Source organism: Equus quagga, unplaced genomic scaffold (assembly GCF_021613505.1).
Source record: "Equus quagga isolate Etosha38 unplaced genomic scaffold, UCLA_HA_Equagga_1.0 73442_RagTag, whole genome shotgun sequence".
In the NCBI taxonomy this organism is placed as follows: Eukaryota; Metazoa; Chordata; class Mammalia; order Perissodactyla; family Equidae; genus Equus; species Equus quagga.
The window spans coordinates 6,571,293-6,589,180 of NW_025802777.1; the positions used below are offsets into that span (position 1 = coordinate 6,571,293).

General features: G+C 42.8%; 1 protein-coding gene across 2 annotated transcripts in view; it reads left to right on the top strand.

The window, feature by feature from the left end:
• LOC124234277 (biotin--protein ligase-like) overlaps positions 1 to 17,888 on the top strand; it is a 184,386-nt gene that overhangs the window by 36,120 nt on the left and 130,378 nt on the right. For both annotated transcript variants that reach the window (XM_046651538.1, XM_046651539.1), the window contains one exon: positions 13,245 to 13,516. In XM_046651538.1, the coding sequence (XP_046507494.1) occupies positions 13,245 to 13,516 (272 nt within the window). The remainder of the gene's footprint in view (positions 1 to 13,244; positions 13,517 to 17,888) is intronic.

Sequence of the window (17,888 nt, forward strand, 5' to 3'; positions counted from 1 at the left end):
TCTGTTAAACCCTTTTGAATATGTCCTCTCTTGCTGGGTGAAACCAGAGGGTGGTGAGCGGTAATTCACTTAAGTGATAAAAACTTTGTTGCTTTGTGAAATGTCCTCATCTGGGCTTGCCTAAGTAGACCCAGTTGGTTAATGGCAGACCCAAGCTTCAAATTTAAGTTTCTTTTACCAAACATCCTACTCTCTTCCCTGCCCGCTCCATTTTTCCCTTCCCCCACCGCAGCTCAAGCCACACACATCTATTTTGTTACTATTTCATAATTGCATGTTGTATGGAGTTTATATCTTTGTGATGCCTTCGGTGTTTTGATGACAGTAAATAGGCATTGTCTGTGTTTCTGCATTTTGGGTTAGGTCCTGAAGACTGGGGGATAGGAATTAGAGCAAGGATTTGGGAGCCAGACAGGTTTGGTGTGGGGGTTCAGATTCCAGCTCTGAGACTATGTGGTGTGGGCATCGTGAATGCTCTCTGGGCCTGCATTTCCTCTTCTGTGGATGGTGATATAGTGCAGAGGTGTTGCTTGGTGAGGATTGGGGTCCTGGGTCTGCCGCACCCAGGACTGTGCTCCATGTGGAGTGGGTGTGCGGCAAATGGTAGCTTTCATACCACGGCTGTAGTCAAGAGCCTGACGGAGCAGAACTTAAAATCATTCAGCAAGAGGCATTGCCAGTCACTTCTCTGTCTAGGTGGAAGGTCACTTGGGAAAAGATTTATTCTGAGAAATGACTTGAGTGGCCTCTCTTGGTGCTACATGGGTAGGGCAGGGGGGAACCCTGAGGAAAGCATCGTCCGGTCCCTGGGGTACTACACAGACTGTCCCTCCATCTCCTCTGTGTGTGCAGGGCCGATCGATGGGGAGCAGTGGGCCAATCACAGAGAGGGCAGGGAGCTTCTGAGGATTAAAAGGGTTGAGACTTTGACTCGGTAAATGGAAATTTTTGATACGATGACAAAACTAAGTCTCCATATGACAGTAATTACTATAAATCTAAGCAGATTAAATTCCAACTAAAAGACAGGGACAGATTTGATTAAAAAAATCCCAACAATGGGTTGCCTAAAGTAGATACACTTTAAAAAACTATGAAAACCTTAGACTAAAGAAGTTGGCAAAAGACATACTCTCTCTTTCTTTTTCTTACTGTGGTAAAATATATGCCACTGAATTGTACACTTAAAAATGGTTAAAATAGCAAATTCTATGTTATTTGTACAACCATCGCCACTATCTATTTCCATAACTTTTTCATCACCCAAACACAAATTCTGTACCCATTAATCGCTAATTCCCCATTCCTCTCTCTCCTTAGCTCCTGGTAACCTCTATTCTACTGTCTGTTTCTATGCATTTGCCTATTATAGATATGTCATGTAAGCAGAATCATACAATATTTGTCTTTTTGTGTCTGGCTTGTTTCACTTAGCATGGTGTTTTCAAGGTCCATTCGTGTCGTTGTAGTATGTTATGAGAACTTCATTCCTTTGTATGGCTGAATAATATTCCATTGTATGTACATACTACATTTGGTTCTCCTTTTGTCTGTTGATTCATCTGTCGAGACTTGGGTTATTTCCACCTTTTGGCCATTGTGATAATGTTGATATGAATGTTGGTGTTCAAATGTATCTGTTTGAGTCCCTGCTACCAGTTCTTTTGGGTATATACCTGGGAGTGGAATTGCTGGGTCATGTGTTAATCTTATGAATAACTTTTTGAGGAACTGCCAAATTGGACCCCTTCTATTTTGAGAGTCAGCATCGCTAGAGTCACTCTGATGAATTATGATGGACCTAACTGGAGAGGAACATCATCGGGGGCCCCATGGGAGATCTTGCTGGATTGGTGCCAGAGTTGATACCAGGGCCAAGATGAGTGCTCTCAAACCCAGATGCGTATGGGGCAGAAGCGGTGGCGTATAAGAGTCCAGCTGGGGAGTGTGTCCCTGAGTAATGAGTGCTACTTCGCTCCACCCAGTTATTGCCACGTGGGGAAAGAGTTTCCATTTTTTCAAAAGAAGTGGGAAATTTGATGTGAAAAGTCGTAATTTTTAAGTATTAGAAACTAGTTCAAAATGGGTGGGCCAAATAAAACACATGCTGGGTTCATTTTGGTCTGTGGGTGCCCGTTGGCAGTGGTTGACCCAGATGTCTGTGGGGATGGATTGGTTTCAGTAAAGTGTGTCACTAAAGCTAAAAGCCCCTCCAGGTCCATTCATTCTGGGGTGACAGTGCTTGGGGTCAGTGGCTGAGCGTTATTAGGGGAAGCACAAAGGCAGGGGCCTTGGGAATCTATGCTAGGATACAGTGCTGTCTAAGGAGGAATCTGGACAAGTGAGGAAAGGGTTGGTCAGACTGCAGTGGGCCCGTGGGGCTGGGACAGAAACAGCTGCATAGGGTACCAGTCAGGTGAAGAGGAACACACACGCCTCAAACCCTGCCCGACACTTTGCTCTGCTTGGTTCTGGTGCTCTGAACAGAAGTCCACCCCGAGGGTTGCTACATGAGCAATCCCTGCCTTGAAAGAGGTCAGGACCGAAACGAGTCATCTTTTGATTATAAAGAGGTGCTATGCTGTGTGCCTTCATCATGTGTGTGAAGACACTGAGTCAATGTGAAATTGGCTGTGAATATTTTGTTTATAAAATTACTAGTAGTAAGAATTGGGTTGTTTCATGTAAATTCCACGAGAGTAGAAGAATGTCTGCTTCTGTTTCCTTGAGAATGTTTAGCTGAGAATGAGACACCCAGAAAAAGAGCTCGTGTTCCATGTCTTTGTGGATTCATTTTCTGATTTACCCACTTTTGGTTGCCTAGCAACTTACAATGTTATGATTGAAGCACAACTAATCTGATTATTTACAATGAGGCAAATGTGTCTCTGAGATGGAAAACCTGTATGTGTTAAGATCAGTTATTTGGTGTTTCTTGGGGAGAGGAGTACCAAAACACAAACAGATGGTAATAAGTATTTTGAATCCACCGCTGAATTAGAGCTGAAATGGGTTTCACCCAGTGAATCTTGTTAGGTGGGTAAATTTAGCAGATAAGACAAGTGACAGGGTTGTGATGGCTCTAATGTGATGGGACACAGTGCACTGTAGGTCTCTGATCTTAGTTGCATGCTCTGTAACAGATGTTACAATATGATAACTAACCATAGAGTAGCCACTTTTGTGTGTTTGCACTAAATGTAATTTTAAGCGCTCATTTCTTCAGAAGTTGGGATTCTGGTGTTCTTTTGGACGTTAGTGAATATAGGGTCTCATGCACTTTAGTTCCCATTTGGTGTTGCACAAACTTGTTGCTGTTTGCATTTAAAAAAATCAACTTTAGGTATGATTTATATTCAAGAAAATGCACTCATTTCCGTGTGGAGTTTGATAAATGTATATAAACCAGTAACCAACCATTACCATCGAGATAGAGAACATTTCCAGTATCCCACAAGATTCCCTTTTCTCTTTCTCACTCAGTCCTCATTCACTCTCCCACCCCCAGGCCCAACCTTGGGCAATCACTTGTCCTCTTCCTATCGTTATAGATTAGATTGGTCTTTTCTGAAGTTTTGTTTAAATTGAATCATACAGTATATACTCTCTTGGGTCTTTTCTTTCTTGTTTTAAAATCGGCATTATGTTTTTGAGATTCATCCATGTTGTTGCATTTGTGAGTAGTTCATTTCTTTTTATTGCCAAGTAGTGTTCCATTGTATGGATATGCCATAATTTATTTATCCATGCATCTGTTAGTGGACATTTGGGTTGTTCGCATTTTTGACTGTTATGAGTAAAGTTGCTGTGACCATTCATGTATGAGTCTTTGTGTGGACATGTTTTTCATTTCTCTCGGGTAAATACCTAGGAATAGAATTTCTGGGTCACATGGGAGGTGTATGTCTAATTTTATAAGAAATTGCTAAACTGTTTTCCAAAGTCATTGTACCATTTTATATTCCCACCAGCAATGTATGAGAGTTCCAGTTACTTCACGTCTTTGCCAACACTAGATATGGTCAGAATTTAAAATTTTAATCATTCTAGTGGGTGTGTAGTGGTATCTCATTGTGGTTTTAATTTGCATTTCCTTGTTGACAAATGATGCTAAGTGTTTTTTCATGTGCTTATTGGCCATCTGATGTTTCGTTTTGGGCAGTGTGTGTTCAGATCTTCTCATTGATGTTCTAAGTTGAATTGTTTGTTTTCTTATAATTATTTTTAAAAAAAATTTTTTTTTATCCTTTCTGGTGAGGAAGATTGGCTCTGAGCTAATGTCTGTTGCCAATCTTCCTCTTTTTTTTTCCCTCCCCAAAGCCCCAGTATGTAGTTGTATATCCTGTTGTAAGTCATTCTAATTCTTCTATGTGGGATGCTGCCTCAGTATAGCTTGACGAGCAGTGTGTAGGTCCATGCCCAGGATCTCAACTGGTGAACCCCAGGCCGCCAAAGCGGAGCACACGAACTTAGCCACTCGGCCATGGGGCTGGCCTCAGTTTTCTTGTAATTCTGTTTTAAGAGTTCTTTTTATATTCTGGATACAAGTCCTTTGTCAGATATATGTATGGAGAATACTTTCTCTCAATCTATTGTTAATCTTTCCGTTTTTCTTAACATTAGCTCTTGAAGAGCAGCAGTTCTTAATTTTTATGAAGGCCAGTTCATCATTTTCTTCTTTTATGGTTCATGCTTCTGTTGTTCTGTCTGAGAAAAGCTTTACCTGTGCCAAGCCTAGAAAGTTTTTTCCTATATTTCCTTTTGGAAGTTTTGTAGTTTTAGGTTTAGGCCTATGATTTGTTTCAAGTTCAGGTTTGTATACATGCAAGGTAAGGGTCCAGATTTTTTTTGCACATGGATGTCCAATTGTTTCACCATGATGTATTCGAAGATGATCCTTTTTCAAGTGAATTACCTTGGTGCTTTTTTGTTGAACATCAGTTGAATCTATATGTGTGGCCCTCTTTCTGGAGTCTGTTTTGTTTCAGCAATCTATGTCTGTCTGTATGCCAATACCATACTGTCTTGATTGCTGCAGCTTTATAATAATTCTTAAAATCAGGTAATATAAGACTTCCAACTCTTTTCCTCCCCAACTTGTTTTGGCTATTCTAGGTCTTTTCCATTTTTGTATAAATTTTAGAATCAGCGTATCAATTTCTATTTTAAAAAAGCCTGTTGGGATTTTCATTGGGATTGCATTGAATTCATAGATCAATTTGGAGAATTGATGTCTTAACAGTATTGAGTCTTCTGATCCATGAACATGGTATACCTCTTCAGTTATTTAGAGCTTCTTTAATTTTTAATTCAGTGATGTTTTGTAGTTTTCAGTGTACAAGTCTAGCAAGTATTTTGTTTAATTTATCTCTAAATGTTTCAGACCCACTGATACCATTGAAAATGATATTTAAAAAAATTTCAAACTCCAAATATTCATTGCTTTAGAAATATACCCAAGTTTTGTATATTGACCTTGTATTTTGCAACCTTGCTAAACTCTCTTACTAGTCTAGTACTTTTTTTGTAGATTCCTTGGGGTTTTCATGTTGTGTGCAACATGTAACATGTCATTAAGAAACAAAGGCATGGGGCCGGCCTGGTGGCACAGTGGTTAAGTGCACACGTTCCACTTTGGCAGCCTTGGGTTTGCCAGTTCGGATCCCGGGTGCGGACATGGCACTGCTTGGCAAGCCATGCTGTGGTAGACGTCCCACGTATAAAGTGGAGGAAGATGGGCATGGATGTGAGCTCAGGGCCAGTCTTCCTCAGCAAAAAAGAGGAGGATTGGTGGCAAATGTTAGCTCAGGGCTAATCTTCCTCAAAAAAAAATAAAAATAAAAAATAAAGAAAGAAACAAAGGCATGTTTACCTTTCTTGAGAGTGGCTAGTGTTTCCCTAGTGCTGTGGCTAATTCAGAAAGGCTGGCATTTATGTGACTATAAAACATTCAGTTTTTGGTTCCACCTAAATTGAATTTAATTAGCCTGCAATCTTAGAGAAAGGTAAATACTAAATTCTTGAAGTTCAAATGTCAAAAAAATAACATTAATTAGAAAGTAGTTATGAATTTCATTGTGGTGTAATTTGATAGCAGTAGTTTTGTTTCCAATGATTTGGCTTTTCAAAGATTTCTGATTTCTTTTTGATGTGCATGTATCTGTATCAAGACCATCTCTTATCATATCATTATTATCATTTTTTGGGTTTTACCTCTTGATATACCTATATATCTTGTGGAAATTAAGACAAGAAACCTTAACTAAATTGGAGTCAGGAAGGCCTGTAGGGAGAGCTCTCAGGCCCTATCATCCATCATCAATTACACCAAACAGGAAGAGAGGACACTTGCGTCTCTGACAGGAAGTACAGCTACTTTACTACTGAAGGAAGATTTTGCTTCCCACCCGGCAACAGCCCAGCCAATGAGAAACTTCAGAGCTGAGCCAGTGAGAACCATTGCCACCCTGAACTGTTACTTTCCCTCAATGGACTTTCTTACAATTGCCCCTCCCTATGCTCCCTTTTTCTCTATAAAAGCAGCCCCCTTCCTTTGTTTGCTGGATTTGCCTGTGGTTTGCCATAGCATGCATATCCCAAATTGCAATTCTTTTGGCTCTTCCCAAGTAAACTTAGTTGAGTTCAAAGAGTTAGGTAGATTTGGTGGTGGGGGTGGGTAATACTAGTTATGTCAGCCAGTTTGCCTTGATAGAGGTGATCCAGACTTTTTCTCCAATAGCATTTGCACACTAACTTAGTGGTCGTTAGTGGACTAAAGTTAAGAATCATGAATTAATTCCTTTTCCCTACATATGTTAGCAGCTACTTCTGCAGCTCTTAAGTCGTTGTAACTTGAGTGCATTAGAGAGGACATATCAGGCAGATTTGCATCGCACAGGTAGTGATTTTGATATGTCTTGCAACCAAAATTTTATTCTCCTGTCCGGGGATAATAGGGGGTGAGGAGGAGGCTAAGTGTTTACCATCTTTACTCAGTTTTACTTGATGGCTTAACGTTGCATTCAACTATAGTGACTATAAATATTTAGGAGAATTATAGGTGGCATACAGTTATATTTCTTAAGAGGTTCCAGGTCTCATTTTATGTCTTGCAGATTCTCTTTGTTTGGAGTAATTCTCTTGGTTCTAAGTCCTGAAAGATTATGTGGAAGAGGTGTAAGGAAAAACCCCCAAGTGCCTTGCTTTCATCCATTTTAATTTATTTTGCCAATTTGTGCATCTCTAAGTATTGCTTTCAAAAACAAAAAATTTGGACTGTTTAGTAACTGTAGACATAACAATGATAATGTAATTCCTTGAGAATCTGGCTCCCAAATTGTATGCAAATAAGAATTGATGATTAATTTTGGCAAGTCAGGCTGGCCTATCTGCCAAAGGGAAGTGTGTATTTGAATAGTTGGAGTGGATTTTCTGAGCACTCGTCATACTCTATTGTAGTTGTGCGTGTACCTGTCTTTCCTCCTCTCTTGAGTCTGTGGTACTGTTTTTGAGACACAGTAGATGCTCCATACAGATTTCTTAGATGGATGATGTATAGATGGCCAGTTGGATAATTGGCTCCAGAAGAGAGTCCTGCTCTGTTCCTCTTCTGAAAGTTCTCCCTGGTGCTGGCTGTTGCTTTTTGGCTTCATCTTGGCTTTCACTGACTTCGAATGGGGGATTCACGTTGCCCATGCCTGCTGAGTGACCGCTTTACTCTCTGCTCCAGTCAATGAATCTGGAGTTAGTTAAGAAACATTTATCTAGATTATTTTATCTCTCTATTTTTGTGATTCAACCTCTTCACCAATATGTGTCTTTAGCATGCATGGTACCTTTGTGACATCCACCTGTCCTGGGGACTGTGATGAAAGAAATTCAGATCTGTTCACTTTGTGCCTTAAGGATGTTGACCAAAGGAGCAGAGTTGGCTGTAACTCATGGCCAGATTTGAGCGTTGGGGGTGTCTTAGTCAATCCAGGCTGCTAAAACAGAAAAGCATAGTCCGGGGGGGCTATAAACAACAGACATTTATTTCTCACACTCCTGGAGGCTGGAAGTCTGAGATCAGGGTGCCAGCATGGTTGGTTCTGGTGAGGACTCTCTACTGGGTTGTAGATTGCTGTTTTGCTGTGTCTTCACTTGGCAGAGAGGGCGAGGGGTCTCTCTGGGGGTCGCTTTTTTTTTAGAGTTTATTTTTCCTTTTTCTCCCAAAGCCCCCCAGTACATAGTTGTATACTTTTAGTTGCGGGTCCTTCTAGTTGTGGCATGTGGGATGCCACCTCAGCATGGCTTGATGAGCAGTGCTATGTCCGCGCCCAGGATCTGAACTGGTGAAACCCTGGGCTGCCGAAGCGGAGCACACAAACTTAACCACTCGACCACGGGGCTGGCCCCCTGGGGGTCACTTTTATAAAGGCACTAATCCCGTTCTTGAGGGCTCCACTCTCATGACCTCATCACCCCCAAAGGCTCGACCTCCTAATACCATCACCCTGGGGATTAGGATTTCAACGTGAATTTTGAGGCGACACAAACATTCAGTCCGTAACAGGGGGCTACCTTTGTATGTTATTTATTCATTCTGTCTTCTTCCTCCACTAGAGTGTATATCAAAGCAATAATTGTGAACAGGGAACATTATGTATGATCGGTTCTTTGTGCAAAGATGGAAAGTTAGCGCTGTGGCTTCTGGTCACTCACTGCAGCTTGACCTTTTCTGGTGACTTTTCCGATGCTCCTTAAAGCAGGCTCATCCCCTATTTTGTACCCCTCCTGTGGCCCTTCGTTCTTCCCTCTGGCACCGTCTGTCTTGTTTTGTCCTGGGGTGCTCCTCTCACTCTCCCCCCGTCCCTGGATTGTGAGCTCCTCGGCCAGGACCATCCCGTTGTTTCTCTTTCTATCTCCATTGGTGCCTCATCAGCAGTAGGTCGATCACATGGCTGCTGTACATACCCCTCAGCGTCCTCTGTGCCTGTCAGCATACCTGTGGAGCTGAGTGTGGCTGCCTAAAAACACAAAATCGCACTGACTTCTCACTCTAAATTCGGGATCACTAACCTGAAGTGGATCCTGAACACTTCCAGTTATCTTCCCTGCTTCCCTCATTTTCTCACTCTCCCTTCTCAAACCTCCAACACCTCCTTCCTCCTTTTCACTCTTAGCTGATATCTTGCTTCCTATTTATCAAGAAAATAGAAGGAATCAGAAGATGATGTCACAAGCCCCCAGCACCAGGACTCCCACCTCCCTGTGGCCTTGGAGCAGGGTGGTGACAGCATAGATCAGTTCCCAGGGCTGTCCTGTAGGGCCTCGCGGCCAGCAAGGGGTGAGGGAGGGCTGCAGCCCAGAGCAGAAGCAGGACCAAGTGTCCCCAGAGGGCATGTGAGCCCTGCCCATCCTGATGGATGAGCGGCTCTGCTCCCAAGGCCGACCTCTCTGCTTGAGCCTTAGGTCCCATCCCCTCACCTGTTCACCTGCTTTCTTTTCTGGATGGGACCATTCCCATCACCATAAAAAACGTGCTGTGATTTCTCTTATTTAAACCAAACCAAGTGAAACCTGTTTTGACCCCATTCCTCTGTAGCCAGTGCGCCATCTTCTTTTTCCCATTGGAGGAAACTCTGTCAGAGTTTCTCTCCTTCCACATCCCATCAGGCCTCGCCTCCACCGGACGGGCTCTGCTGTGATGAGCCCAGCGGTTAATTTCAGCCGTCTTCTTCCTGCTCTGTCATCTTGCCACCTTCTTGTTGTCTGCAAAGACTCCCAGGACACTCCCCCCACCTTACACACTTATACACACTTACACACTTTATTTTCTTTTCCTTCTCAGTCTCCTTTGCAGACTCTTCTTCATCTCCCTGACATCACAGCATTGACACCTGTGTGGGTTGGATTTTGTCCCCCCAAAAAGATACGTTGAGGTCCCAGAACCTATGAATGTGACCTTATTTAGAAATTGGGTCTTTGCAGGTATAATCAAGTTGAGATGAGGTCATTAGGCTGGGCCCTAATCCAGTGTGATTGGTGTCCCTATAAAAGGAGGACAACAGATGCAGACACACAGAGGGGAGAAGGCCATGTGACATGATGGTGGCCAGGGAGCACAAAGGATTGCTGGCAACACCAGAAGCTAGGAGGGAGGCCTAGGCAGATTCTCCCCGAGAGCCTTCAGAGGGAGCGTGGCCCTGCCAACATCTCTTCAGACTTCTGGCCTCCAGAATTGTGTGAGAATAAATTTCTGTTATTCTAAGCCACCTGCTTTGTGGCACTTTGTTATGGCTGCCTACGAAATCAGCACAACCTCTCTTTTCATCTATAGTCACTCCCTTGTTGCTCTCCTCCTGTCTCCTGGCTTCAAATTATCAGCTGTAGTCTGGCGATGTCCATGGCATGGACTTCTCCCCAAAACTCCTCGCTCACGTGTCCTGCTCTCTATTTGTTGCTTCGGTGGATTTCTAATTGATTTCTCCAGCGTGACGTGCCCAGAGCTGAACAGTGCTGTTCCTTTCCAAACCTGCTCCTCCCACGGTATTTCCAATAGCAGCTCCATCCTTCCAGGTGCTTAGGCTAGAAATCTTGGGCTCATTTTTGACTCCCCATTTCCTCTAATATCCCAAATATAATCTGTCAGCAGATCTTGTAGCCTCTACTTCAGAGTTCAGTCATGCACCGCATAATGACTTTCAGTCAAGGACGGACCACATACACAACGGTGGTCCCATAAGATTAGTACCATATGGCCTAGGTGTGTGGTAGGCTATCCCATGTAGGTTTGTGTAAAAGCATCACTCTATGATGTTTGCCCAATGGTGAAGTCACCCGAGGATGCATTTCTCAGAACGTATCCCCATCCTTAAGCTCCGTGTGACTGCACGTTCAGAATCCCATCCCTTCTCACCGTGCCCACTGTCACACCAGTCCAGGCATTAACACCTTGCTCCTGGGTGATTTAAGTGGCTTCATAACTGGTCTCTGCTTCCTCCGGTGTGCTGCCCTGCAGTCTGCTCTCGGTACTGCCCTCAGGGTGGAGTGATCCCACGGAGTCGGGTCACCTCACTCTCCTCCTCAGAACTCTCCAGGGCTCCCCATCACTCCCAGAGTGAAAGCCTCAGTCCTCGCTGTGGGCTCCAAGGTCCTACACGGTGTGGGCACCACTGCCCCCACCGCCTCTCTGCCCGCGTCCCTCCTTGTCCTCCTCCTGGCTCGCTCCGCGGTCCTGACACTTCTCTCATCTTGCTCCCTTGGAGCCTCAGCACTTGCTCTCCCAGGAGCCCCTCTGAATAAATAAATCTAAGTGATATGTTTCTATCAATTATATCTTAGCACCCCCCCCGCCCCCCTCCAGATCTTTCCTTAAATGTCACCTTCTCAGAAAGGTCTTCATCTACCTGAAAGGTCTTGCTTCCCAAACTTCTTTTCTCTCTTCTCTGCTTAGTTTTTTCTCCTTGGCACTTGGGTCTGTCTAACAGTCTATGTCTTGTGCTTATGGATTTTTTTATTATCTGCCTCCCTAACTAGAATGTAAACCTTTTGAGGATGGAGGCTTTGGCCCTGTTGCTCACTGCTGAATCCTCAGAGGCCATAAGAATGTCTGCCATATGGTAGGCATCCCGTAATACCTGTTACATGAATAGATTACCGAAATATTTTAATTGAATCTCTTGTTTTTATGATAGTGTTTATTTTACCATTTTTAATGGTTTTTTCCCCCCCAACTTTTAATTATGACAGTTTTCAAACATGGAGAAGAATGGAGAGACTAGCGTAATAAATACGCCAAATGCCCGTTGAGTAAATTTAATGATTATTAGCACTTTGCCTTATTTGCTCCATCTGTTTTGGGAATAAATGATAGATATCATGACATATATACATTTCCAACATTAAGGACGTTTTCCTATGCCTCCACAGTACCTCTTTCACGCCTACGGAAACTGACTAATTCATTTTGTTGTCTAATATATGCTGTCCATATTCATATTTCCTAATTCTCTCAAAATGTCTTTTCCAGCGAATTTGTTCAAACCAGAATCCAATAAAGGGCCATTCCTTGTATTTGATGCTCTCTCTTAAGTCCCTTCTCATCTAGACCGGCCCAACCCCCCGCCCCCCCCCCCCCCCCCCCGCCTCAATCTGGCTTTTTCCTCTGTGACCTTGTCTTTGTGAAGATTCCTGTCCTGTAAAATGTCTCACCTTCGGGATTTCTTTTAATTGCTTCCTTCTGAAGTCATTTAACTTGTTCCTCTATCCTCTCTATTTCCTGCAAATTGGAAGTGATTTTTAAAGGTTCATTAATTGAAGTTAGTTGAATGAAATTTCATCTTTGAAGCTGCTTCTCTGTAGCCACTTGGAGCTTTGGGACATTCATACCCCTGATGTTAACTGAGGGACATGTTTTCTCTATTGAAAGGCCTGGCATTTGCACGAAGGTGGCTAGGAGCCTGGATCTCTATTTGCTGTGACCGAAAGATGTCAATACATTCTATGCTTGGGATGATGACTCCCCTAACCCTGCAGGTCCCTGATGCCCCACTCCAGAGGGAGGCCTCTGGGCCCTCTGGGGTCTGAGAGGAAGTTGCACCCTCGGGTAGAGTAGAGACCTCTGTTCTGGGTTACAAAGGTTTCTGCCTTCCCCTCCCTGGACCTACATTTGGGGCAAAAAGAAAGTAGCTTTTGCGTACCCCGTTATTTTCCCTGTGTGAAAATTCTCCATCCCTGTTGGTGACCCGTCAGGCTGGTGGTGTTCAACTTGTCTGCAGGATAAGGCCGAGACTGAATGCTCTGTTATCTTATAATAGATAAGATTTGCTTTATGTTCTGTGACTTCTTTCACCTAGGGTCCCTCTCCCAGATAGGATAATGAATTTCCGTGTGAGGTGAAAGTATAAAGCTATAAGTTTTCTGTGAAATGCACAGAGGACTAGCAAATTACTCATGAACTAGAGCTGGAGGAAGATTTCAAGAATTTAGGATATAATATAGAATAGAAAGTATAATAATGAATTGTACTTATTTCCCTGGATCCTGGGTTATGAACAGTATTTTTTTTTATAGTATAAGCATACTTCATATATGTATTGTCTATTGTATAATAGTTTAAATGTATGGAATATGTTACTCTAGCTTTTATTGGTCATGAATTAGGAAGTACTTGTATTACCAAAATGGTATTTTAAGAAAAGTTACCGTCATCTAATGTAATGCCGAATTATGACCTTTCCATTTCTTTCTTTGTGACACAGGAAATCCGGGATCCTCTTATGCAGTGGCTGGGGAAACGTGTGGATCCTGAAGGAGTAATACAATCCAGCAAGGTCTCCCTTAAGTTTGTTTCATCGTACACATCTGAAATAGAGATCACCCCCGCTGCTATACCTGTGGTGACTGACGTGGAGGCCTTCTCATCAGAAAACTTTAACTTAGACATCTACCGACAAAATTTGCAGACAAAGCAACTTGGAAAAGTAATTCTGTTTGCTGAAGTGACACCCACCACGATGAGTCTTCTGGACGGGTAAGTTCTCCCTCTGCTTAGAGGAATCCAGTTGTGTTTGTAGTTCTCTCCAACCAGTGCAAGGGGAGAAGGGATAGAGATACAGAACAAGAGTCTTAATAAACCCATTGGCAAGGTGGGAGTACCCCGTCCCAGAAGAGTTAAAATGTTGGAAGTGAAATTAAAGTTCTTTGATCAAAGGTTTGTGTTTTAAAGAATGGGGGATTTTTGTGTTTTGCGACTCTTTGCTTTTAATCAGGCCTTTCAGAATGTCCATGGAAAAAAGAACGTTATGAAAAAACATGTTTAACAGGTGGCATTATTGTTCAAGTTATCATTTTACTTTTGTGTTGTTATAATCAGTGTTAAACATTTAGTTTAAGATATTTTGCAGGAGTGTTAGGAGAGCAAATTTGAACAACATGTAGGCTGTGTTAAATTGAAATAAATTGGAGCTTTGTATTTTGAAAATCTGTTTTGGTATGTTCCTATCCAACACATTTTTTAAGCACTCTGTAATCCCATTTGGATGTTCAAAATTTACTCTTATGGCAAGTTTTTCTTTTCATTCCTTCTGTTTTATGGACTTTGATTAAAGCTTAAAAAATGGAAAAGAGATGAAAGGAATTTTTTAACTCCCAAATTAGTCGGTGTTAATTAATACTCTTATATTATGTTGAGATAGTTAGTTTAAAAAATAGGGTTCCAGAGGGGGTGAATAAGAAAAGCATCTTTCCTCAACATCGGACTAGAATTTAAGGAATGTAAGACTCTAAAACAACCCCTGGATTCACAGTTTCTAGTCATTTTCACCTGTGGGACTGCACAGTTACATGCATAACTCTACGTGATAGAAATATTTTGTCTTTTCTTCTTAATAATGATTTCTGGAATTTGATAATATGTTGATTTAAAATGATGAGATAACTTTAGGATTTTCTTGACTCATATTCAAAGTCATGGAAATGGCAGTTTTGTGTAGATAGCTTGTAGAAAAAGCATTAGATGCAGGGGAATTGGCAGAATGTAGGGGGCAGAGAAGGAAGGGGAATATGAGCCGTGGTAATGAATGGTTCTTGTTACTGAGTTATTTTGTCTTGTCACTGGTGCTTTCTTCCAATGTTCCAACCTCTCCTGCCTCCACTCCCCTCCCCCCCACAATCCCTTGATCCCTAGCAGAGGAGAAAGCCTGTTCTTGTGGATGGAACAATCATTACTTGCTTCTATGAACTCTGTGATAATCTTTTTTACTCAGTAAATACTATATTGTATCTAAAGGGTGACCCATTATAATTACATTTTCTAAATAGAAAAATCAGATACGACATTTAACAAAAGATTTTAGGGGCTGGCCCTGTGGCTGAGTGGTTAAGTCCACGCGCTCCGCTGCAGGCAGCCCAGTGTTTTGTTGGTTCGAATCCTGGGCGCAGACATGGCACTGCTCATCGAGCCACGCTGAGGCGGCATCCCACATGCCACAACTAGAAGGACCCACAATGAAGAATATACAACTATGTACTGGGGGGCTTTGGGGAGAAAGAGGAAAAAAATAAAAAAAAAAATCTTAAAAAAAAAAAAAAAGATTCTGGGAGGTAAAATTCAGATAGGAAAATACTGGCACTCCCAGACCGTTTTTGTTGTTTCTGTGGACAATAGTGAAGAATATTTTATGTCGGCATGATCTTGAAACATTGGCGTTACAGTCTCTGAGCTTGGGAAGTGGGCAGTGTGTTACCAAGAGGCTGGGAGCCCTCCAGAGTGGACAGACCGAGACTCCTGTATTGGGTTTCCTTACACCCTGGTGAGCTAGAGTTTTAGGATGAAAAAAACTGCCATGTAAATACACTCCTTTCGTACCCTTGAATATCAGTAAGTTCCTTTTTGATATTGAACTTTTTTTTAAAAATAAAATTTCTGTCTTAAGCAACTTGGAGTTTTAGAAGTGTGTTACAGATATTGAAGCTTTGTAGCTGAGCTTGACAATAGTGGAGTTGGAACCTTCTGTAGGATGAAAAGTTTTTATTTTTACAAAAGAGAGAATTGTTTTAGCTTTTCCGAGAGCATTTAGGAATCTTCTTTCTCATTTTGTCCAGTTTCTGCAGAGCACAGAGTGAAAGCGTTTTGACGATTAATGATTAATCCTTGTGTTTGGCACAGAGCAGATAAATGAATCAGTAGTCTTTGCTCGTCTTAACTGATCCTAGATGTCCTCTTCCACTGCACACATGGGTCCCCTCCTAACGCCAGGAGATAAAGTCAGTCACCGCAGCCTAGTGAGTCGGCGAGCCTGGTGAGACGTTCCTGGGGGCTGTAGCCTTTTTTAGAAGAAGGAACTTGAGGAGGTCACCTTGATACCCAAAGGACCCAGCGTTGTCCACAAAGGGACCATGAGATAGATAAGCGAAATATTTGGCCTATTACTTTCCAAGAGTAAGACCAAAATCATTTCTACAGCTAATATTGTGTTTGATTGTACGTGAGCTATCCTAATGGAAACACAATCTATTGTTATGGTAAAAATAACGATGGTAATAGCTAACGTGTATTGAAAGCTTTTATCTTCCGGCCACTGCTTTTATGTACTATACACATATCAACCAATTTCATACATCATCTCTTAGTGCCTAGGATCATCACTGGAACAGAGTCAGGCTCTAGTGTCACACCGCTGTGTAGACTGGTAGATCACAGTATTTTCCGTGTGTGAAATTGTTCCAATTTCTGAATGTTTATAATAATTATATGGTACATCACATCAATGGGTCAACTAGGCAGGGCAAGAAGAATTTCCAAAACCTAATGGACTGGTGTAGAAATGAAATTTAAATTAAATGTAGATCTTTATTGTAAGGTTTCTAAAATCTTTTTTCTCTGTCTCCCTGGGACTTGTAGCGGCTAAAAATTGGGAGTTCTCTTCCTAAGAAAGGAAGGGAAAGTAACATGGTGAGGAACAATCTTCAGTTTCTGCCACAGTGGCAAATATCCGCGTTGCATCTTTCTTCTCCATATAAGACGCTCACCCCCTCCTCCAGGAAGACAGCCTAATATCCTATTCATTTACTTCCGCTCGATTGGCTTCAGGATCTCTGGGGATGTACAGCTTTCTCTCTCAGGGCTGGACGTGGCTCATTGAGGTCTGGCAATCTCTTAGTTAAAACAGACACGCTCTCTGCCTCCGTGAACCGTGCTGCTGTGGTTGAAATGGGGACCATGGAATAGCCCTGGGTAGGGAGCGGAAGGACTCCTGGGCCTGGCAGTAAGTGCGTGCCCTGGTCACAGACCTGGCAGCCTGGGTTACCCTCTTCCGGAGGAGCTCTTTTGCCTGGTGTCCCTTGGGGTCCTGGCTTTGCCTTTTGGGAGGGTCTTGACTGTACCACATCTGAGATGGGCATCAGAGAGGATGGGCATTTTCCGTCCGCTCCCTGTGAAGGTTTGCAGTCTGCCTCTTGTTTTGGGGGTGAACTCTCATGGCCTTTTGTGGGTCAGCCTCACGGTTTCTATGGAGATAGAAGTCTCTCAAAGCTTTAGTCGGCCTCTAGCCTGTTTGCTTCTGATGGTTCCATGGGAATAACCATTGAAGATCCTGTCTGGAGAATTTTTCCACCTAAAACTCTGGTCTTTTAAAGGCCTTGTTGCTCTGCCCATCCTCTTCTCTCCCAATTTGATGGCGGCTCCCTTGGGCCAAATGAAACAGTGGGCTTGGGTGAAAGGCCTGGCCCTTAATCGCATCTTTGGCACAAGGCTCCTGGGCTGTCTATGCTGAAGCATCTGTCTTATGGCCTGGGGGGCTGCAGGGTCAGTACCCCAGGCTCCAGCTTAGATTGCTGGTTGCCCACAGAGAGCCCATCTCATCAAATGTGTATTATTTTCCACTTTCTTGAGACTAGATAGTTCTAGTGGTTAGCATTCTTTCCATGAAGAGTGTCAAGAAGGACTGACAAATACTGATATTTTGAATTATCAGAGCTATTTCCTATAATGATACAACTTCTAGTGGACACATGGTCTACCTCCCAAGCTACAGAAAGCCAGGCCTCCATCGGGCTAAAGTTTGCCTTCATCATTCATGGAATAAGCATTTATGGAGTGCCTCCTGTATGCCAGCTACTGTGTTAGGAACTGGAGAGATAACGAAGGAGAAGGTACTGTCCTTGCCTTACGACATGTTGGAAGGAGCAGATCCCAGGGCACGTTCCGTTCATACAGTTCTGTGCACCCTTCTTGGTCTGAGCGCTGGGAGTTCGGGCAGAAAGGAGAAGTGGGCGCAGTAGATAACATGATGCAGGGAGAGGGGTAGACTGGTCAGTGAGTTCTTTTTTTGAGCACTTACTGTGTGTCTGGCATCGTTCTTGATGCCATAAAGCTCCCAGTCTGGTAGGGAAAAGGCTGGAAC